We start from the raw sequence: 23,513 nt of genomic DNA, 5'->3' as shown, positions 1-23,513 counted from the left end.
TACTAGTAAATCTTTCAGCTGTAAATCTACCCACAAGCGGGCGTCGGCCTCCTCTCTCCACCTCGGTCCCAGTTGGTAAAGATGGCTGGTGATCTTTTTACCCTTATTAAGGGCTGTCATCCCCCCCCCCTTCCAAGAGGGCTAGGGAATTGTCTCCTGATGTTTTGTCTGAATCAGATTCTGAAGTTTCTAGTATTTCTGCTGGTGAGGAAGGAAATTCTCAACTTTTTTCTGGCTTTGAGGATTCTGATGCTGTGGATTCTATCCCCTCTGCCTCCCCTCCAGAAGATTTTTCCTTTGGGGATACTTTGATTACTCTTAGGGAGCACTTTAAATGGGAAAGTCAGGATTTCCCCTCAGTCTAAGAAGAGGATCCAGGAATTTTTAGATTTGCCACAACATAAACCTCTGGCTATACCTCCTGTTTTGGAAATTGTGGATGATGTTTTCATGGAAAATAACTCCCAATTCTGTTCCTCCTGCTCCCAGAAAATCTGATGGGTATTATAGGGTTCCTGATTCTCATCAAATTCTTTTTCGAAACCCTTCTGCTGATCCTTAGATTAATTCTCAAGGTACCAAGGGTGTCAAGGCTACTATTGCTAAAAACCCTGTACCTTCTGATAAGGAGTCTAGGGCCTTGGACAGTTGGGGTAAAAAGGTTATTACCTCTGCAACTCTTGCCATTATATCTGTGAATTGTCTTTTTCACATGATTAAGTATCAGTGGCATACTTTGGAGGCTGTTAAGGCTAAGCTTGGGGATATTCCTTCCATGTCAGAGAACAAAGAATTACAAGATTTACTAAATTCTGCCACTCTGGTTACTAAGCATTCTCTTCGTTGTGGTTTTGACACCTTGGAGGCTTCCTGCAGAGCAGCAGCTACTGGATGTTCTTTGTGTTTCACTGTTGCAGTCATCACATTTGGGTTTTCTGCCTGCAGGTAGCCCCCAGCCGGCCTGAATACCAGAGTCTTCAGATTTCTGTGTTGGATGCCGTCACTTTTTCCTTGATGTCAGGTCGTCAGGGGTACAAAACATACAGCAGACTCCATTACATTAGTCTTTCTTGCTGTGCGGTGCCCGAAGCAGAAGCAGTTTGCGAGTGCCGGTTGGCCGACTCCTGAAATTTTCATTTTCGAGTTTCAGACCCGAAGTCTTCAAAAAAAGCTAAGTACCCTGTTGGGGATCCTTTTTCTTGCTCTAACCAATGTCAGTAAAAATGAACAATTGTCTTACCTGTGGAAAGCAAATACCTTGTAGAGATTTTCATTCTTACTGCATCCCCTGCTTAGGCCCAGACCACGATGTCCCTCGTCAGTTTTGTGCCTTATTCAACATCCGAACTATTCATTGCCGGGCTATTTTTGCAGCTAAGTACTTTCGTACTCATTCTGTGTACTCTGAAATGGCTTCATCAAGCCATCTGTCTACCGATCTTCTGAAAAAACGTAAGGATAAAGACAGAGACAGACCGCATAGGTCCAAAACTGCCAACGGCACTTCCGTTAAGCTAGTCGCCACTCTGCCGGTACTCAGTGAGGCGCTTTCACAGCCCCTGATACCCGCTACTTCTGGTTCGCAGGCCTCTACTGAGACCCATTTGGAGTCTGGTATACCGCGAGATGCTTCTTCGACTATGGAACCTGTGGATGTCTCTACCTTGGATGGGTCCAGAGGTGCTGTGCAGGCGCCAGCTGCTGAGTGTGTATTCAGGCCTACAGACATTCATATTAAACTGACACCATCGTTTTCATCCAGGCCTAAAACTCGCACCATGCCTAGAAAACCAATGTCCAAACTGCAGGCTCAGGCCCATATGCCTAAAAAACAAATGCTTAGAATGGCTGAAGACCTCATTACCTTAATTAGGGGAAGCCAGCCTTCCCCCTCTAAGAGACCTAGAACTGAGTTTCTTTCTGATTCTTCTGATCAGGAATTTGATTTTTCTGCTCCTTCTGATTACCAGGATTTGCCCTTATCTACTTATGAGGATTCTGATGCAGAGGATTCCATTCCCTCTGCTTCCCCTCCGGAAGATTTTTATTTCAGTGAAACCTTGCACACTCTTAGGGAGCATTTCTGCTGGGAAAGCCTGGATTACTCGGTGACTCCAAAAAGAGACTTAGGGAATTCTTACTCCTACCTCAACACAGGACTTTAGCTATCCCTTCTGTTCTGGACATTGTAAATGATGCTTTCTTGGAATGTAGCCTTTCCCCAGACACTTTACCTCCAGCTCCCAGAAAACCTGACCGGTATTACAGAGTACCTGAGACTCACAAGTTCCTCTTCAAGAATCCTTCTCCGGATCCAGAGACCATTTCCCAAGGACCAAAAGGCATTAAGGCTACTGCTGCCAAAAATCCTACTCCTTCTGATAGAGATTCTAGAGCCTTAGACAGATGGGGTAAGAAGGTATACACTTCTGCTGCTTTGCCATTAGGGCTTTAAATTGCCAGTTTCCTATGTTAAAGTATCAGCAGCATGTTATGGGGCTACTTAAACAGAAAATAATGTTGATTCCTGACTGTACTGAACACAAAGAATTACAGGATTTATTGCATTCTGCAGAACAAGTTGGTAAACGTACTTTGCAATGTGGTTTTGATCTTCATCTTGCAGGGCTGCTGTCACTGGGTCTGTACTTGGAAGGCATGCTTGGCTTAAGGAACAAAACTTGCCAGATCATGTAAAAGCTAAGTTACTGGATGCTCCCTTAAACCAAGGCCGCCTTTTTGGCAACAGAGCAGAAGAAGTCCCCAAAAGGATGGAGGAAAAAGTTAAATCTATGCAAACTGTTAAAGATTTCCTACAAGTACAGCCTCCCAGATTCAGTAGGCATTGGCCTTCAAAGAATTGGTCCTTTCCAGTCCCTTCTAGGCCTTTTCAGTCCAAACCCAGGAACAGCAGACCACTTAGGCTACAGTCTCAGGCTACGCACAGACCTAAGCAGTGGGGGGCTCCCGCTTCCATAGCAGGGAGTAGTAAGCCACCCCCTATGGAAAAATGGCACAGAGACTTAACATTAACCCTTCCAAGCCCTGCTCTAATACATGCTCCCTTGGGAGGAAAGCTCGCCCTGCATGAAAAAAAACTGGGAACTCATTACCCAGGACAAATGGGTTTTGAACATATTTTCGCAAGGATACAGATTCCACTTCCACACCCTACCAACACCAAATGGTTGGCCAAACCTATCCCCAAATTAATGGGCGGAAGCCCAACAGCAGGTTCTCTCTCTTGTCAATATCAGGGCTATTCAGCCTGTCCCAGCAGAACAAAGGGGACAAGGTTTTTATTCAAGATTTTTTCTGGTACCCAGAAAAGACAACTCCTGGCATCCTATCCTGGACCTCTCTATTCTCAGCACCTGTCTGGTAGTTCCAAAACTCAAAATGCTAACTCTGCAACAGCTTCTTCCCATGCTAGCCAAGGATGCCTGTCTGGCAACCCTAGACTTAAAGGAAGCTTACCTGCACATCCCAATAAGGGAATCTTGCAGGAAATACCTACGCTTCAGGGCAGGCTCCATGCACATTTCTCTGCACTTCCCTTTGGCTTATCTACTGTGCCCAGGATAGTCACAAAGTGTCTAGCTCCAGCCATTGCATTTTACAGGCAGAGAAATATTCAGATTTACCCATACTTGGACAATTGTCTGATTCAGGCAGAAAGCCAGGACTTGCTATTACAACACCTGGCATTCGTAAAGAAACTTCTAACCTCACTGGGGTACACCATCAATGAAAAGAAATCTCACCTAGTACCCTGCCAACAGATTGTATTCCTGGGAGCAAGCTTGAACACACCTTCCCAGATGGCATTCCTAACTCCAGAGAAACAAGTTTATTTGACAACCTACGTCAAACTATTGACCACCAAACCCCAGCTATGTGCAAGGAAAATACTGCAAGCCCTGGGGTTCATGGACTCTTGCATTTTACTAATTCCATATGATAGACTGCATATGAGGAAACTCCAATGGTATTTATAAAGCCTATGGTGTCAACATTCTCAGGACCTGGAAACAATGATTCTATCATTCCTTGTATCAAGACGGAGTTCCTTTGGTGGGCAGAGGCCTGCTACCACAACAAGAGACTCCCTTTCACTCTACCCTCTGCCGCCCAAACCCTAACAACAGACACATCAGACTATGCATGGGGGACTCACATGGCAGGGCAGTGCATTCAGGGAAAATGGAACCTGAGACAGATGCACCTGCATATTAATCAAAAAATGTTAGCTGTACAGAATGCTCTGACAGCCTTCAAAGACCGTATTCTTCCAGGACAACTATTGGTAAAGATGGACAACACCACAGTTATGTGGTACATAAACAAACAAGGGGAAACCCACTCGTACCCTCTCTGCACGAGTGGAACACACCCTTGAGCTAGCAAGTACACTTGCAAGCTCAATTCCTGCCAGGCGTACTAAATTAACTGGCAGACGACTTAAACAGAAATCTCATGGACCCACACGAATGGAAATGAGAACCCAAAATATTCAACCTCTTGAGGAACAAATGAGGGACTCCAGAGGTAGACCTGTTTGCCTCCCCTCAGAACTACCCATTGAACAAATTCTGCACAAGAACTCCCCACAGCCAAGCTTGGAAAGTGGATGCCCTGTCCTTTACCTGGGAAAGCTTCTCAGTTTATGCCTTTCCCCCTCTGCCTCTCCTCTCGAAAGTTCTATTAAAGATCAAACAGGACAAGCCAAGGACAATACTGATTGCACCAGACTGGCAGCACCAGCACTGGTACCCCCTCTTGCGCAGTATGGCACGGCTACAACCATGGCACCTGCCTCAGACCCCTTCCCTGCTGTCCCAGCAGGTGGGCCAGATTCTGCATCCTCAGCTTCAAACCCTGAACCTTGCAGCCTGGCTAATTCCTTGAGCTCTCCTTTAGCATCCCTCAGGTACTGGATGCCATTCTGGAGGCAAGGAGGCCTAGTACTAGAAAATCCTATGCTGAAAAGTGGAAAAGATACTGTTCCTGGAGCCTGGCTCGGGGTGGGCACAACGGTGCCCAGCTTACCTCGTATTCTACAGTACTTAACAGAAATGCTCCACAGGGGCCTATCCTTCTCATCAATTAAAATTCATGCCTCTGCCATTTCAGCACATTGTAATACTGAGCCACCCCTCTTCTCTCACCCCTTGCTAAAGCAATTCCTTAGAGGGGCCAAAAATCTAAGACTCCACAGGAGAGCTCCCACTCCGGCCTGGGACCTTAACTTTGTATTGGAAATGCTCACTCTTCCCCCCTTTGAACCAGCTGCTACAGCAGAGTTGAAATTTCTTTCTTGGAAAACAGCCTTCCTTCTAGCCATCACTTCAGCAAGAAGAGTGTCTGAATTACAGGCCCTAATGGCAGTGGAACCCTTCATTATCTTCCATGTGGACAGGGTTTCCCTCAGGACTAATCCTTCCTTTATGCCGAAGGTGGTGTCTTCTGTGGCCCTAAATCAGTCCATTCATTTGCCTACTTTTTTCCCTAATCCACAAAACAAAGGGGAATGAATACTGCACTCTCTGGACATGCACAGACAACTTAGATTCTATTTGGACAGGACTAAGCCTATCAGAAAATCTGAGCAGCTGCTAGTTAGCTTTGCTACAGGGGCAGAGTGAAAGGCCATTTCAAAGCAAACCATTTCCAAATGGATAGCCCATTGCATTAATTTCTGCTACAAGCACCATGGAAAAACCTACTCCACATGGGGATAAGATCACATTCCAACAGGGCTGCATCTACCTCTGCGGCATTTCTCAGAGGGGTCCCTACCAGGGACATCCTAGAAGCTGCTACCTGGAGCTCTGTACATACCTTCAGCAAGCATTACCACTTTCCTGTCTTTTCTAAATCCAGAGCTGGTTTTGCCACTGCAGTCTTGCAGGGATTAATAGCTGGCCCTAACGCGCTTTAACTTCCTCCTCCCTTCCTTAGCTTTGGGAGTCAACCCAAATGTGATGACTGCAACATTGAAACATGAAGAACATAGTACAGTTGCGTACACTTACCATAAATGTAGATGTTCGAGTGTAATCACTGTTGCAGTCCTGGTTACCCTCCCTCCAGCCCCCTGACTTCTTTTAGCTCTACCTCTCCTGGTTGGTATATCTATTTTTTCTTGTGTATTTGTTTTTTGATGGAGGTTTACCATACCATTTAATTGCTTCCTATTGTGGGGGCACCTGACATCTGGGGCAAGAAAAACTGATGTAATGGTGTCAGCTGCATGTTTTATAACCCTGATGTCCTGATGTCAAGGAAGAAGCGACAGTATCAGATGCACAAATCCGAAGACTCTGGTGTTCAGGCCGGCTGAGGGCTACCTGCAGGCACATAACCCAAATGTGATGACTGCAACAGTGAATGCACTCGAACATCTACATTTATAGTAAGTGTACACAACTGTACTTTCTGTTATTAGGAGGCATGCTTGGCTTAGGGAGCAGCCTCTTTCTGAACCTGTAAAATCTAAATTGCTGGATGTTCCTTTGCACAAAGGCAACCTTTTTGGTAACAAGGCTGAGGAGGTACTGAAAAAGTTGGAGGATAAGGCAAAATCTATGCAAGCTGTAAAAGATTTCCTTCAGGTTCAGCCTCCTCTGTTTAGTAGGCATTATCCTTCCAAGAACTGGTCTTTCCCTGATCCTGGCAAGCAGGGTCACTCTAGGCCTAGGGATTTCAGATCTTCCAGAGGGCAGGCTTCTGCCCCTCAAAGGACTAAACAATGGCATCCTTCTGCTGCTAAATCGGGAAGTTCTAAGCCAGCTTCCCAAAGCAAGCATTCTCAATGACTCCAGCCTTCTTGTGCCTACCTGTGCGGGCCCAGGGTTTCCTTTGGGGGGAAGGTTAGCCAGGTTCGCAGGGGTATGGTCAGCCATCACAGATGACAAATGGGTACTCAACATAGTAAACCAAGGATGTTCTTCATCTCACATTGCTGCAGTCCTTACATATGGGTAGTCCGCTGTCCTCGGTCGGCCCGAATACCAAAGTATTAGGCTGACGTCGGTCAAGGCGCTTAAAACTGACATCAGGACGTCAGGGTACAAAAGCGCATGACCGACGTCATATCCTCAGTCTTTTTTGCCGCATGGTCCGATGCAGAAGCAGTGTTGCAAGTGCCGTTCGGCGTTCTGAAATTTTTCGAGTTCGGAGTTTCAGACCGAATCCAAGTTGGCTAAGTACCCCGTTGGGGAATATTTTGGTTTTTTCTTGCCTCAGTGTATTACCGGATGTCAGAAAAAGTGAATAACTGTATTTCTTGTGGGAAACAGATACCGCATAGGGATTATCATTCTTTGTGCATTCCTTGTTTGGGGCCTGAGCACGACGTTGTCGGGTGTTGCTTTTGTGCTAGGTTCAATAAGCGCACTATTAAGCGAAGGTTAGATTGTGCTAGGCTGGTCTTCGGTAAGCGGTGCAATTATAATATGCCGTCGGACTCTCCGGCGCCCGCTTCTACGAAGAAGCGCAAAGACAAAACAGTTAAACCCAGACAAGATGAGTCGTCCGTTCCCGACGCCGGTTCTTTAGAGGCTTCAGTGGAACCGGTGGTTCCGACGGAGACTTCTCTGGAGTCTCAGGGGGAAACTTTGATTTTGCAGAATGTGGCCTCTCAAGAGGCAGGTCAGGCTGAAGGGGCTTCTCAGGTTACTGTACTCCCCTCCCTTCCTAGGGTGGTTAGGCCCTCTCCTTCTGTTTCCAAGGCTTCTCCCAGAGGCAGGCCAGGTTTAGCTTCTGTTGGTGTCACTCCTAGTTCAGCAGGGTTTGTGCCTAAGAAGCACATGCTTAAAATGGCAGAAGATTTGATTATTCTGATTAGAGGTTCTTTGCCCCCTCCTGATAAGAGGCCTAGGGTGTAGCCAGAGTTGGGAAGTTTTGAGCAGGCTTCGGATGTTTCAGAGTCTTCGGCTGAAGACTTGCAGGAGTACTCTCCTTATTCTGATTCTGATGCAGATGATTCCACTCCTTCTGCTTCTCCTCCAGAGGATTTTTCTTTTTCAGAGACACTTCATTCTATGAGGGAACATTTTAAGTGGGAAGGTCAGGACTTCTCTGATTCTCGGAAAAGGCTTAGGGATTTTTTGCTTTTACCCCAACATAGGCCCTTGGCTATACCCCCTGTTCTGGATGTTGTGGAAGATGTGTTTTCAGAGGCTTCACTTAATCCTGATTCTCTGCCTCCTGCGCCTCTTAAGCCGGATAGGTATTACAGGGTGCCTGAGGCTCATAAATATCTTTATAAGAGTCCTAGGGTGGACCCAGAAACTATTAGTCAGGGACCTAAGGGTGTCAAGGCCTCTGTTGTAAAAAATCCGGTTCCTCTAGATAAAGAGGCCAGAGCTTTGGATAGATGGGGAAAGAAGGTCTATACATCTTCTACCTTAGCTATGAGGGCTTTGAATTGCCAGTTTCATATGTTGAAATATCAAAACTTTCTTCTTTCTCAATTGAAGTCTAAGGTGGATGCTCTGGCGGAAGGCATTGAGTGTAAAGAATTACAAGATTTGGTGCATGTCTCTGAACAGGTGGGTAAGCATTCATTACAATGTGGTTTTGATGCTGTGCAGGCCTCGTCTAGGGTGGCTGCCACTGGTTCAGTTCTTCGCAGGCACGCCTGGCTGAAGGATCAGAGTTTATCTGACCATGTTAAGACAAGGATTTTGGATGCTCCTTTGCAGTCTGATGTGTTGTTTGGTTCACCTGTGGAATCAGTCTTGAAGAAAATGGAAGACAAGGCTAAGTCTATGCAGGCTGTTAAAGATTTTTTGCAAGTTCAGCCTCCAAGTTTAGTAGGAATTGGCCTGCTAAGGGGTGGACGTATCCTTCTTATGATTCTCAGTCTAGGGGTAGATCTAGACGTGGTAGGGGCAGAGCTCAGAGTTCTTTCAGACCTAGAACAGGAGTTCACCTGCACAATCTTCGGTGAGGGCAGGGGCCAGTCCTTTCGTAAACAGGCCCAATGACCTACTTTTCAGCTGCCAGATCCTTCTTGCCTGGCAGCACCTTTGGGAGGAAGGTTGGCACTCTTCAAGGAAAATTGGATTTTGATTACCCAAGACAAATGGGTATTGGATATCATACACCAAGGTTACAAGTTTTATTTCCATACCTTGCCTCCTTTCAAAGGCATGCCAGACGTTCCTCCTCAGCAAAGACTAGAGGCTCACAAACAAATTTCTCTACTACTTCAAATAGGGGCCATACAACCGGTCCCTCTGCCAGAAGTGGGCCTAGGATTTTATTCTCGCCTGTTTCTAGTACCAAAGAAAGGGAACACGTGGAGACCAATTTTGGATTTATCTATCCTCAACACATATCTGGACATTCCCAAGTTCAAAATGTTGACGTTACAACAGCTTTTACCTCTGCTGGGCAAAGATCACTGGATGGTGACTCTGGATCTCAAGGAGGCTTACCTTCATGTTCCTATCAGGCTCAGTTGCAGGAAGTATCTGCGTTTTCGGGCTGGGACTTTTCATTATCAATTCTCTGCATTGCCCTTTGGCTTATCTACTGCGCCCAGAGTGTTCACGAAGGTTCTGGCTCCAGTGATAGCTTTCTTCAGGCTAAGAGGAATACAAATCTATCCTTATTTGGACGATTGCCTGATTCTGGCCCAAGGAAAGGACGAACTTCTTCATCATTTACAGTATGTGATGGCAGTGTTAAGATGCCTGGGGTATTCTGTGAACGAAATAAAGTCCAGTCTAGTACCCTCTCAGGACATGTGCTTTCTGGGTGTGAGACTGAATACAGCATCCCAGATGGCCTTTTTGACCCCGGACAAACAAAAGAATCTTTCTCTTTACTTCCACCAATTGTCTCGTCAGTCCAGGCTGACTGCAAGGACAGTCCTTCAAGCCTTGGGGTTCATGGCATCTTGTATTCTGGTACTTCCCAATGCCAAACTGCATATGAGGAAGCTACAATGGTATCTCAAAAATGTATGGACAGCACTGCCAAGATATGGACACTGTCATTCAGATAATACCTTGCATTCAAAAGGAATTTTTGTGGTGGGCTCAGGAATGTCACCTAAACAAGGGACTCTCTGTGACCCGACCAGAGGCGAGTCAGATTCTAACGACAGATGCCTCAGACAAAGCTTGGGGAGCTCATCTAAATGGAAAATGGGTACAAGACACGTGGCCTGCCAGACTTCAACATTTACATATCAACTTGAAGGAGATGTTAGCAGTCCAATTTGCATTGATAGCTTTCAAGGATTTACTTCTTCCAGGGCAGGTGTTGATTCAAACAGACAACACAACTGTCATGTGGTACATCAACAAGCAAGGGGGGACGCATTCATATCCTCTATGCAGACAAGCAATGATTTTGTGGGAGACTGCTCTCAGTTTACAGCTAAATCTTCAGGCAAGGTTTCTGCCAGGAGCACAGAACTCCTTAGCAGATGTGTTGAGCAGACAAATTATGGATCCCCACGAGTGGAAATTGGATCCTCATGTATTTCAGAAATTGACAGTGTTATGGGGAACTCCAGACATAGATCTGTTCGCTTCTCCACTAAATTACCAGCTGCCAAAGTTTTGCACAAAAATTTTCATCCCACAGCTTGGAAAGTGGATGCTCTCTCATTCAATTGGAACAATCTTCACGTGTATGCCTTTCCACCTCTGCCTCTCCTCCCAAAGGTACTCCTGAAGGTCAGACAGGACAAGCCAAACATGATTTTAATAGCTCCGGATTGGCCTCGACAGCACTGGTACCCATTACTGAGAAGTCTGGTACCGGAGCCTCCATGGCCTTTGCCTTGATTCCTCACCTGCTGTCTCAGGAGAACAGTCATTTACTCAATGTCAAACTTCACTCTCTACATCTAACAGCCTGGCATATTCTGTTTTAAACCCTGGAGGGTCTCAGCTTCCACAACAAGTTTTGAATGTTATTTTGGAGGCCAGAAGGCCTAGTACAAGGAAAGTTTACGCAGATAAATGGAGGAGATTTTTATTTTGGAGTACAGCAAATGACTTTGATGTTTCTAAACCTAATTTAAGTGTTGCTCTTCAATACCTTACTGAGTTATTGGACAAAGGTTTGTCCTTCTCCTCTATAAAGATTCATGCTGCAGCAATTTCTGCTCACTATGACTGTGACCCACCATTATTTTCTCAGCCTTTGTTTAAGCAATTCCTTAGAGGGGCAAAGAATATAAGACCCCCACGTAGAGCTCCTACTCCTGCTTGGGATCTCAATTTTGTGTTGGAGAAACTCACTCTACAACCTTTTGAGCCTGCAGCAACTGCAGAGTTGAAATATTTATCATGGAAGACTGCTTTTTTGTTGGCCATTACCTCTGCGAGAAGGGTTTCTGAATTACAGGCCCTTATGGCGGTTGAGCCTTTCTTAATTTTCCACAAGGATAGGGTGTCTTTGCGTACTAACCCTTCTTTTATGCCTAAAGTGGTTTCTAGTGTGGCTTTAAACCAAACTATTCATTTGCCTACTTTTTATGCAAACCCCCAAAATAAAGGGGAGAGGATTTTGCACACTTTGGATATACACAGACAGTTGCAATATTATTTGAGCAGAATTAAAGGGTTCAGGCAGTCTCAGCAGTTGTTTGTTTCTTTTGCTTTGGGTTCTCAGGGCAAACCTGTTTCAAAACAAACTATTTCTAAGTGGATTGGTTTTTGTATTGCTTTCTGTTATTCCCATCATGGTAAGGAGATTCCAGCTGGGATTAGGCCTCATTCCACTAGGGCTACTGCCACTTCTACAGCTTTTTAAGGGGTGGCTACTAAAGATATTTTGGAAGCAGCTACTTGGAGTTCAGTGCATACTTTCTCTAAGCATTACCACCTTCCACTTTACTCTAAATCGAGGGCTGGATTTGCCACTGCAATTTTACAGGGCATTTTGGCAGCCCCTAATGCTTTATAGTTTTGCCATCCTCCCTTACCTCTGCTTTGGGATTCTACCCATATGTAAGGACTGCAGCAATGTGAGATGAAGAACATAGTACAGTTTTGTACCTACCATAAATGTAGATGTTCGAAGATCCACATTGCTGCAGTCCTATTTACCCTCCCTCCTTCCCCTCTGTAGTTAGAGGTGGTGGTGTGGTTTGGGTTGTACATATTGTAAATATGGTTAGGGCAAGGGTGGTTGGTTATTTTTTGCTGTTTTTTGGCTTTGGCCTTTCTTGTTAGGGCCTTCTGACATCTGGGGCAAGAAAAGACTGAGGATATGACGTCGGTCATGCGCTTTTGTACCCTGACGTCCTGATGTCAGTTTTAAGCCTCTTGTCCGACGTCAGCCTAATACTTTGGTATTCGGGCCGACCGAGGACAGCGGACTACCCATATGTAAGGACTGCAGCAATGTGGATCTTCGAACATCTACATTTATGGTAGGTACACCTTCCCTGTTCTGCAAGGTTACCCAGACATTCCCAGAACTCTCAGGGCAGAGGTAGAGAATCAAATTTCTTCTCTACTGACTATGGGGGCTATAGAGCCAGTTCCTGAAAATCAGGCAGGCCTAGGTTTTTACTCAAGACTTTTTCTGGTACCCAAAAAAGGGGGCACCTGGTGCCCTATTCTGGATCTGTCTATTCTAAACACTTTTCTGGTAATTCCCAAATTCAAGATGCTCACTCTTCAACAGTTACTACCAATGCTGGGCAAGGATTCATGGCTGGTAACTTTGGATCTCAAGGAGGCTTCTCTACACATCCCAATAAGGGAAAGTTGCAGGCAGTTTCTTCGTTTTAGGGCTGAGGAGCAACACTTCCAATTCTCTGCACTGCCCTTGGCTTATCTACTGCTCCCAGAGTTTTCACAAAGTGCCTGGCACCAGCTATTGCTTTTTGCAGGCAGAGGAACATTCAAATTTATTCTTACCTGGATGACTGTCTCGTTCAAGCAAACTCCCCAGAACAGTTAAAAAAGTATTTGGACTTCGTGAAGAACATTCTCACTTCTTTGGGTTACACTCTCAATGAGAAGAAGTCAGAGGTGGTTCATGCAAGGGAGATTGTTTTCCTGGGAGTGAGTCGGAATACAGCCACCCAGATGGTAGTCCTCCCTCAATTCAAACAACAAGATCTGTCGGCTTATTTCAAGAACTTGGCAAGCATGACCCAGCTCTCTGCAAGGCAATTCCTGCAAGCACTGGGGTTTATGGCTTCATGTATCCTGATGATCCCATATGCAAGGCTGCATATGAGAAAACTTCAGTGGTACTTCAAGAACCTTTGGTGTCGACACACACAGGACTTAGACTTGATTCTTCCTCTTATTCCCCCTCTACAAATGGAGTTTCTCTGGTGGGTGACAGCCTGTTCTCAGAACAAGGGTCTGCCTTTCCGCCCACCACCTGCCAGCCAGACTCTGACCACAGATGCCTCAGATTATGCATGGCGGCACATCTGGAAGGCAGGGGCATACAAGGGACTTGGAGCACCCAACAGATTCATCTGTACATAAACTTAAAAGAATTAATGGCAGTGCAGCAGGCCTTGCTGGCTTTCAAGGACCTACTCTACCATAGGACTCTTCTGATCAGGACAGACAACACCACAGTCATGTGGTACATCACCAAGCAGAGGGGGACTCACTCTTACCCCTTGTGCAGACACAGCATGAGACTATGGTCCTTAGCAGCTTCCATTGGGATACATCTCATAGCCCAGTATCTTCCAGGGAGGCTAAACTCCTTGGTGGATCAATTGAGCAGACATGTTCTGGATCCTCATGAGTGGAAACTGAACAAGATCATCTTCCAGTGCATCATTCAGCGTTGGGGCACTCCACAAGTGGATCTTTTCTCCTCTCACACCAATCATCTCCTTCCAACCTTCTGCACCAGGGAGTTTCACAACAAAGCATGGAGAGTGGATGTTTTGTCCTTCCCTTGGACACAACTCTCAATTTATGCCTTCCCTCCTCTACCTCTTCTTCTCAGAGTGCTGCTAAAGATTAGGGATGGAAAACCAAAGGTTATTCTGATAGCACCAGATTGGCCCAGGCAGCATTGGTATCCCCTTATTCGCAACCTTTCCCAAGCTCAGCCTTGGCATCTTCCCCTGGTACCAGATCTGTTGATTCAGGATGGGGGAAAGTTTCTTCATCCTCATCTTCAAACTCTGCATTTAACTGCCTGGCTAATACTTTAAATCTTTCCCAGCAGGTGGTTGAAGTTCTTCATGAGGCCAGGAGGCCTTGCACCAGGAAATCCTATGCAGATGGAAGAGATTTTGCTCTTGGATGCAGGCTAAAGGAGAAGAGTCTTCCCAGCCTTCTCTTTCCCTCATTCTTGATTATCTAGCAGGTTTGCTTAATGGTGGACTTCCCTTTTCTTCAATTAAGATTCATGCTTCAGCAATTTCTGCTCATTGTTCTTTTGAGCAACCTATTTTTTCCCACCCCTTGATGAAACAGTTCCTGAGGGGAGCTAGCAATCTTAGACCTCCCAGAAGAGCTCCTACTCCTGCTTGGGATCTTAATTTTGTCCTGGAGAAGCTTACTTTTCCTCCCTTTGAACCTGCTGCCTCTGCAGACTTAAAGTTCCTTTCATGGAAGACTGCCTTTCTTTTGGCTACTGCTTCTGCCGGAAGGGTTTTGGAGCTGCAAGCTTTAATGGCAGTAGAACCTTTGATTATTTTTCATACAGACCGGGTTTCTCTGAGAACTAATCCCTCCTTTATGCCTAAGGTGGTTTCCAGTCTGACACTTAACCAGTCTATTCATATGCCTACATTCTTCAGTAACCCCCAGAATAAAGGGGAAAGGATTCTGCACTCTCTTGATGTGCACAGACAGTTGAGATTTTACTTAAATAGGACTAAACCCTTTCAGACGTCTCAGCAGTTGTTGGTTAGTTTTGCTCCTGAGGCTCAGGGTAAAGCTGTTTCCAAACAAACCATCTCAAAATGGATTGCTCATTGTATTTATTTTTGTTACCTGCAGCATGGAAAGGTTCCCTCCCAGGGTATTAGGACCCATTCTACTAGAGCAGCCTCTACCTCTGCAGCTTTTTTGAGAGGTGTGCCTACTAAGGACATTCTAGAAGCAGACACTTGGTCTTCTGTCCATACTTTCATTACAACCTATCTTTGTTTTCTAAGTCTAGGGCTGGTTTTGCCTCTGCTGTTTTGCAAGGCCTCCTTACCAATCATTAATCTGTGATTCTTCCTCCACCCTTTTGTTCTCTTCCTGGGCTTTGGGAATCAACCCATATGTTAAGACCGCAACAGTGAAACACGAAGAATATAGTACAGTTGTGTACACTTGCCATAAATGTAGATGTTCGAGTGTATTCACTGTTGCAGTCCTGGTTCCCACCCTCCATTCCCCCTTTTTTCCTAAGGCACAGACTACTTGTGTTATTTTTTGGATGGCTTTTTTCCAGGGTGTTTCCATCCTGGTTTGGCCTTCTTTTGGGGGCTCCTGACAGTTAAAGCAAGAAAAACTGAGGAAATGGCATCGGCCACCTCCCTTTATACCTGATGTTCTGACATCTGTTTACAACCGACAGCAGCCAACGTCATATACCAAGGACTCTGGTATTCGGGCCAACTGAGGGCTACCGGGAGCCGGATAACCCATATTTTAGGACTGCAACAGTGAATACACTCGAACATCTACATTTATGGTATGTGTACACAACTGTACTTTCTCATCAGATTAGTTCCACACTTGTATACACTGTTTGCTTACTTCGCTTGTATATAATGCAGTGCTTCACTTGTGTGATGTGTTTCAGTATATTGTTTCCTAGCCATAAGTGTGTGTGTGTGTGTGTGTGTGTGTGTGTGTGTGTGTGTGTGTGTGTGTGTGTGTGTGTATGTGTAGTATTGTTTGTAATTTTCTATAGGATTGTGAATTTATTCACCCTGGCTGTACCTTGCAGTTGGTCATTTCTGATCAGTGTACTAACCTGGAAAATTAACAGACAAACCTAAATAAGTGAATGTGTTTGGGGCATTATGTAGATGTGATGCTCATAGTTATTCACCCCAGCAAACCAGAATCCCCACCAATAAAACTGAGATGTCCTCTTCATGAGCTGCAGTATATGCCCTACATCATCTGCAAACGTTTGAATGCTAAGAATGGATTTCTCTTTCCTGGGCATCTCTGACTGCTGCTTAATGACATCAAGACTTTGTTCTAAGTGTAAGTTGAATAGGATCACAAAGAGGAGGCATCTTTTTGGCAACTTCCATTTTTTTGAGGGGCATGTGTTCTTTCAGGTAGTCTGTAATAGAGAATGTAGCTGTAGAGCAACTGTATAAAGACTTGTTGTAATGCAAAAAATAAAAAAAGACTTGAGCACACATACTTTAATAGAAAAGAAAACAAGCCATACTAGCATTTTCATTTACACGCATTATACATTACATATGTTTTTTTTTTTTCCTTTTTAACAATTGTCGTTCACTCTGGCCTTACATAAAATTGCTCAGTTCCTGCGTACCCTTAAACCTTACTCTTCCTCCTCATGAACTTTATTTTGAATGTATTGTTCCTTTAGTTCTAAAGATTCCACCTCCAGTTACTTTATCTCTTTTACAATATTTAGTACTTCAATTATAGTTGGTTTAGATTTTGATTTTCATTTTTGTAGTAATTGCATTTTCTTGTCAGCCATAACATTAAACTTATTAAAGCTTTACTGTAAGCAAAGCCACCTTGATCCATGACTTTAAACTGAAAGAAGTGTGAAGCTCCATTATAGACCTTGTGGGTATCCAGTGCTGTGACAGAATGCAGAGTTTGAATCACAGCTGCTACATCCAATGCATTATCAGTGTTTCCAAGAATGTCTGGCGTGCTTTTCTCGGACATGCTTATCTGACAACAGGTTTGCTGCTGTTTGCAACACTATATTTCTTAGGATTTTGGCAAGTGCCCTAAAATCTGCTTTTTTTGTGAAAGTCAAAATTGGGTCATATCCCTTTAATGGGAAAAATTGTTAGGTATGTGATGAGTTGCTTAACTGTTGGCTCCTTTCTGCATAGTACTGTTCTGGCTTTGATTGTCAATTGAATGTCTTGTACATGATATGAGGACAGACTTAAGTTGCAGCTGACATGCTCATAAACAGTTTCCATCCCAGAAAGTAGTTGACTGCTGATTTTGTTAATGCAGAATATGAGAACATGACTTTGCTATCTGTGTTCTTCATTATGTGGACAGTGACACACACACACACACACACACACACACACACACACACACACACACACACACACACACACACACATATTACTGTGCACATGATTTGATTAACTACTAACTTCCATATGCAGCATAAGGTGGGTAGGGCTAGTTAATTATAGAGTTGCAAATGTCCAGTTCTGGGACTAGACTAGGTTATGTAACAGTTTCACTGTCTCTGAGTCATAGGTAGTAGCATTTGGTCAACATCTGATTTGCTGATACCCTAAAGGAAAAAAAAAAAAAAAAATATATATATATATATATATATATATATATATATGGATCCCCTTCACTACACCGACACGCCACAAAGCCGACACCCAAAACACCGACACCAAAAGACCAACAACACACAATACCGACAACGCACAAAACCGAACACCATAACACCAACACCCAAAACACTGACACACAAAACGTAAACTACACATTACACACAACTACACATGCACTAACCTTAACCCAAACCCTAACCCTAAGGTCCGAGACAACCGCGCACTTACCCTACCCGCACCCTAACCCTAACTCACTTAACCCACCCCTAAACCTACAGTCCGTCACTATTGCACACATACCCTACCTGCACCCTAACCCTAACTCACTTAACCCACCCTTAAACATATAGTCCGTCACTATCGCACACTCACCCTACCCGCACCCTAACCCACTTAACCCACCCCTAAAACTACAGTCCCTCACTATCGCACACTTACCTGCCCGCTCCCTAACACTAAATCCCTCACTCTATCGCACACTTACCGAGTCGCGCTCACACCTTGCCCATGTCGGTGTTTCGTCCGTTGGGATCTCACCTTGTCGATCAACTGCATCGTCGGTCTTCTCGTCTCCTTCTGTAGAGTGTCGGCCTTCTGGCGTGTCAGTGTACGGAAGGGGACCCATATATATATATATATATATATATATATATATATATATATATGTATGTATATGTATATATATATATATTTATTTATTTATATAAAATGTATGTATGTTAATTGGGTACACCAACTGCAGAGACTGTCCTTTTTTAGGAGTGATCCAGGAGCACTGTCTGGTTAAATAACTTGGTCTAAGTCACACATTAGGGAAAGGGAAGTCCAAGGTATTAGCTACTGGCTTGCTTGTGACCTGTACAGGGACAAGAGTTCCTATAATACTGTGGGTCTATATCATATGAGTGAATCGCACAAATTGCGAACGCTTATAATATCGAACGTACCGGACCTCGAAGTGCTTTTTCTGAGATCGCAGAACAGTGAAGAATGGGATATTTGCCCTTTCCTCACTGTAGTTCATAGGTTCAGAGGTTTATACTAGGCTATCTGCCTTAAGGCATTTATAAGCCTAGCCCAAATTTTTGTGGCTTACGCCACCCCTTATATGAAAAAATACTGTGCCCATTAGTTTGTTGTGCCTCTGTCCAGCAGTGACACACAGATGATTCCCGGGATAAACCTATGATCTCCCATCCACAGGTCAAGATTTCTCTTGAACAGAGCCAGCGAGGTGCTCTGCCTTACATGGACCGGGATTTTATTCCACAGCATAGGGAGTCTCTGAGTGATAAATCTATCCCTCCAGCACGTCCTATTTATATCCGTGCTAAGGTTTAAGTCGCTTGCTCTAGTGGTTTTGGTGGATTTGGATTTTTTGAGGTGGAGCATGTCCATTAATTCCGGGTTGGACATGACCTTGTATGTCAGGCACATATCACCTCTGAGCAGATGGTATGCAACTGAATAGAGCTGGAGTTTCTTCAGTCTGGCAGCATATGACAGATGCGATCTCGGAGTTGGAATATATATTTAGCGGGGGGCGCAGCCCCCCACAATAGGAAGTTCGAGGTCCAGTACATTCGATATTATAAGCATTCGCAATTTGTGCAATTCGCACTTATGATATAGACCCAATACTGCACACCCCCACCCCCACCCACACACAGACACACATGCACACTACTAAGATTGGTCTTAGCTAGCTATTGATTTTGTCATATATAGTACCTACATACGTATTTATGGACAGTACCAAACAGGACTAAGCCAGGGTATTATTCTCTGATTTTTCAGTACAAGAGCAGGATTGGTCTCTTAGTTCTTGTAAAAAGAGCTATATGTATAAAATATACACTGTGTGAACTCTGCTAAATATGGCTCCCTAACAAACTAGTAAAGTAAACTACCAGGATAAAATGGCATACCTTTAGGCACAGGGGCAATTATTTAAGATTGATATTAAAGTTATGATAGTTGATTTCCGTTGAAACAGTATTTTTAAAGTAATAGCAATATATGTATTGATAATTCTGACAGTGATTAAAGAAATACAATTTCTTCTCTAGTATTTGCACACAAATTTGGACCATGTGTAGATGAAAACATGTGTCCAGCTTTGTCAGTAACCTCTACTGCTACCTGATACGTTTAGTTTACTGTTGTAGAGTAGTGAATTTTAACTCCGATTGGTCAGAACAAGTGTATAATAGTACCCTTGCTTTTTATATGAAAGCTTTTCTTGGCGGTATTTTCAGCTCTACAAAGTTTGAAATCATCTGATTATATTATTTAGCTATTAAATTACTTGTACTTCTCTGTCTCCATTTGTTAATAATCCAGTGAAGATTTTTACTTGCAGTATGTAATTACAGAAATCACTTTTGCTCCAAATATTTTACAGTTTTCCAGCAGTACAGGGGAGTTGTTTGCTGTATGTATGATTTATTAGTTATACCAACTGACTCAGAGTGCGTATTTATGTTTTTGTAGGGAGTTGATTCACTTGTTCTGGAAAGCGTCATGTTTGCAATTTTGGCAGAGCGAACACTGGGACCACGATTATATGGAGTTTTTCCACAGGGCCGCCTGGAGCAGTACATTCCAGTAAGAAAGTGATCTAGATTGTTAAATATATTTCATATGAGACTGCTTATTATATTTTAAAACCATAGTGCCCTTTTGACTGATGTATCTTTGTTCATCTCTGTGATGTATACGTCTATACCCAGAGTGCACTGTACTACTTTACTATTTTACACAATCATTCTAGCTAACACCCTTATGATGAACCTTTGCATTTGTTTTGTGGTTTTAGTCCTCTTAGTAGACAGAACATTTGCATTGCTACTCAGGTTTTGTTTTGATAAAGTCATTGTTAACATTTGCACGCATAAGCAATTTGTTATACCATGTATGTTCTGTTTTGTATTTCTGTTTTTCTTCAATAAACCAAAGAATATAGATGTACAGGAACAGATCATCCACACACTGTAATCTGGTGGGAATACCACAGTTCTGTATTTTATCAAAATGCATTATTGTTATTATTATTATTATTATTATTTGCAGTTTACATTGTAAAGCAGCGCTTTTTAATGTTTACTTTTACTTCTGCTCCTGTATCAAATATTACACTTTTCAGCACTCAGCCTTGCCATCTGTCCACTTTATATCCACCTAATATACCCTTGGGGTGACAGTAGGATGGCAAGGGTCAGGGATTATTACATTTTGATTCCTTTTTTTTTTTGTGATGACTTTCCCATAGTGGTTTAACTCAGATGATGAAGGCTACAAACTACTGAGCTTCATCCTTAGTGCTGGTTTGATTCCACTAATCTCCATTTGCTTGCTGTGTAACTCTGAGCAAGTCACTTAACTAGGGAATACTCCCAGACCTGCACTGAAAATGGTCTTCAACCCAGCTGATCATCCTAGTAATGAAAATTTGAAAAAAAAAGAAAGAAAATGCAGTGTCTTATCTCATGTACTAATGCTAAGTGAAAGGTATGCTGTTCTTAGATGCCTTTTGTTTATCAAGTTATATGTCCAATTATTGCTCATTCCATGGTCTTCACAAGATGGCAGCCATGCAGCACTGGAACTGATGTTCTTTGTGTTTCACTGTTGCAGCCATTACATTTGGGTAATCTGCTGGCAGGTTGCCCTCAGTCGGCCTGAATAACAAGGTCTTGGGTCCTGCGTCGGTTGCTGTCTCCTCTTCCATGACGTCAGGTTGTCAGGGGTATAAAACATGCAGCCAACACCATTTTAATCAGTCTTTCTTGCCACGCGGTGCCTGAAGCAGAAGCAGTTCGCAAGTGCCGGTCGGCCGACTCCTGAAATTTTCGTTTTCGAGTTTCAGAACCAAAGTCTTCAAACTAAAGCTAAGTACCCCATTGGGGAAACTTTTTCTTGCTCCTTACCGATGTCAGTAAAAGTTAATAATTGTATTACTTGTGGGAAGCAAATACCTCATAAGGATTTTCATTTGTACTGTATTCCTTGCCTAGGCCCTGACCACAACGTTTTTTGCTGTCGGTTTTGTGCTAAATTTAACCAATGCACTATTAAGCGTTGGTATATTTTTGCTTCTAAATACCTTGGTTCAAGATTTAAATATCCTGAAATGTCGTCGGTTAGCAATCCGACTACCGGAGTTCATAAAAAACGCAAAGAAAAAGACAGAGACAGACCGTCGAGGTCCAAAACCAACGGCGAAGTTTCTCCTAAGCCAGTCACCGGTTCGCCGGTACTCAGTAAGGTGCTTTCGCAGCCCGATGCCCGCTACTTTTGAGTCGCAGGCCTCTACTGAGACCCATTCGGAGTCCGATATGCCACGAGATTCTTCTAGTATTGAACCCGTGGATGTCTCTTCCTTGGATAGGTCCGGAGCCACTGAGCAGGCACCGGCTTCTGAGGGTGTTTTCAGGCCTAAAGATTTGTATATTAAACCGACGCCATAATTAAAAACAAGGCTAAAACCAACTACTGTGTCTAAAAAAATGACGCATGAGCCACGTGCTCAGGCTCCTATGCCTAAAAAATAAATGATCAAAATGGCTGAGGATTTAATTACCTTTATCAGGAGTTCCCAATCCCCTCCTGCTAAGAGGCCTAGGCAAAGCACTGATTATGAATCTTCAGATCAGGTTTCCATTTCTTCTGCTTCTTCTTCTGATCAGGAATTTTCTATCCCCCCTTATGAGGACTCTGATGCAGAAGAATCCATCCCTTCTGCTTCTCCTCCTGAGGATTTTTCTTTTGGAGAGACTTTGCATACCTTAAGGGAACATTTTTATTGGGAGAGTCAGGACTTTTCAGAATCCAAAAAGAGGCTTTAAGGATTTTCTTCTTCTTCCTCAGCATAGGCCTTTGGCTATACCGCCTGTTTTAGACATTGTTGATGATGTTTTCTCAGAATCCAGCATGGCTCCTGATTTCCTGCCTCTGGCTCCTAGTAAGCCAGACAGATATTACAGGGTTCCTGACTCCCACAAGTTTCTTTTCAAAAATCCTGCTGCTGACCCTGAAACTATTTCTCAGGGTCCTAAGGGTGTTAAGGCTTCTGCAGCTAAAAATCCTACCCCTTCTGATAGAGGCTCCAGGGCGCTGGATAGATTGGGTAAGAAGGTTTATACGTCTGCAACCTTGGCAGTCAGAGCTTTAAACTGTCAATTTCATATGCTTAAATATCAACAGCATGTCATGGGCTTACTGAAACAGAAAATGATGTTGATTTCTGATTGTGTAGAAAATAAAGAGTTACAAGATTTATTGCATTCAGCTGAACAAGTGGGAAAGCATACTTTGCAATGTGGTTTTGATTCCTTGGAGGCCTCTTGCAGGGCCGCCATAACTGCATCTGTGATAAGAAGACATGCTTGGCTCAAGGAGCAAAATCTGCCTGATCATGTTAAAGCTAAATTGTTGGATGCTCCTTTACAGCAGGACAGTCTGTTTGATAATAAGGCAGAAGAAGTTTTAAAAAAGATGGAAGACAAAGTTAAATCTATGCAAACTGTTAAAGATTTCTTGCAAGAGCAGCCACCCAGGTTCAGTAGGCACTGGCCCACTAAGAATTTGTCCTTTCCAGTACCCAACAGAGCCGCCCAGGCCAAACCCAGACACTCCAAAGGCTCCAGGTTTCAGTCACAAGGATCTTACAGGACAAAACAATGGGTTGCCTCCACCTCCAAATCAGGAAGTGGCAAAGCACCACCTTACGGTAAACAGTCTCAATGACTTTCCTCTGCCATTTCCAAGCACTTATCTTTTGGCAGCCCCTTTGGGGGGAAAACTAGCACTTCATGCTCAAAATTGGCATCTAATTACCCAGGACAAGTGGGTCTTTAATATAGTATCCCAGGGGTACAGATTTCATTTCCACACATTGCCAATTCCAAACAGATGGCCAGATCTGCCCTCAAATCAGTGGGCGGAGGCCCAGAAGCAAGTCATGTCCCTCATGGATATGGGGGCTATTTAACCAGTACCAGAAAAGGAAAAAAGGACA

At 43.8% G+C, this 23,513-nt stretch overlaps 1 protein-coding gene across 1 annotated transcript in view; it reads left to right on the top strand.

The window, feature by feature from the left end:
• Positions 1-23,513, top strand: part of LOC122815803 (choline/ethanolamine kinase-like) — a 562,793-nt gene that overhangs the window by 136,150 nt on the left and 403,130 nt on the right. Inside the window, exon 3 of the mRNA XM_044088601.1 lies at positions 19,988-20,101. Within this exon, the coding sequence (XP_043944536.1) occupies positions 19,988-20,101 (114 nt within the window). The remainder of the gene's footprint in view (positions 1-19,987; positions 20,102-23,513) is intronic.

The sequence above is a fragment of the Protopterus annectens genome, chromosome 11.part0 (genome assembly GCF_019279795.1).
Source record: "Protopterus annectens isolate FY-2018-M chromosome 11.part0, PAN1.0, whole genome shotgun sequence".
NCBI classification, from domain to species: domain Eukaryota; kingdom Metazoa; phylum Chordata; order Ceratodontiformes; family Protopteridae; genus Protopterus; species Protopterus annectens.
This window is presented reverse-complemented; position numbering and strand designations above follow the sequence as displayed.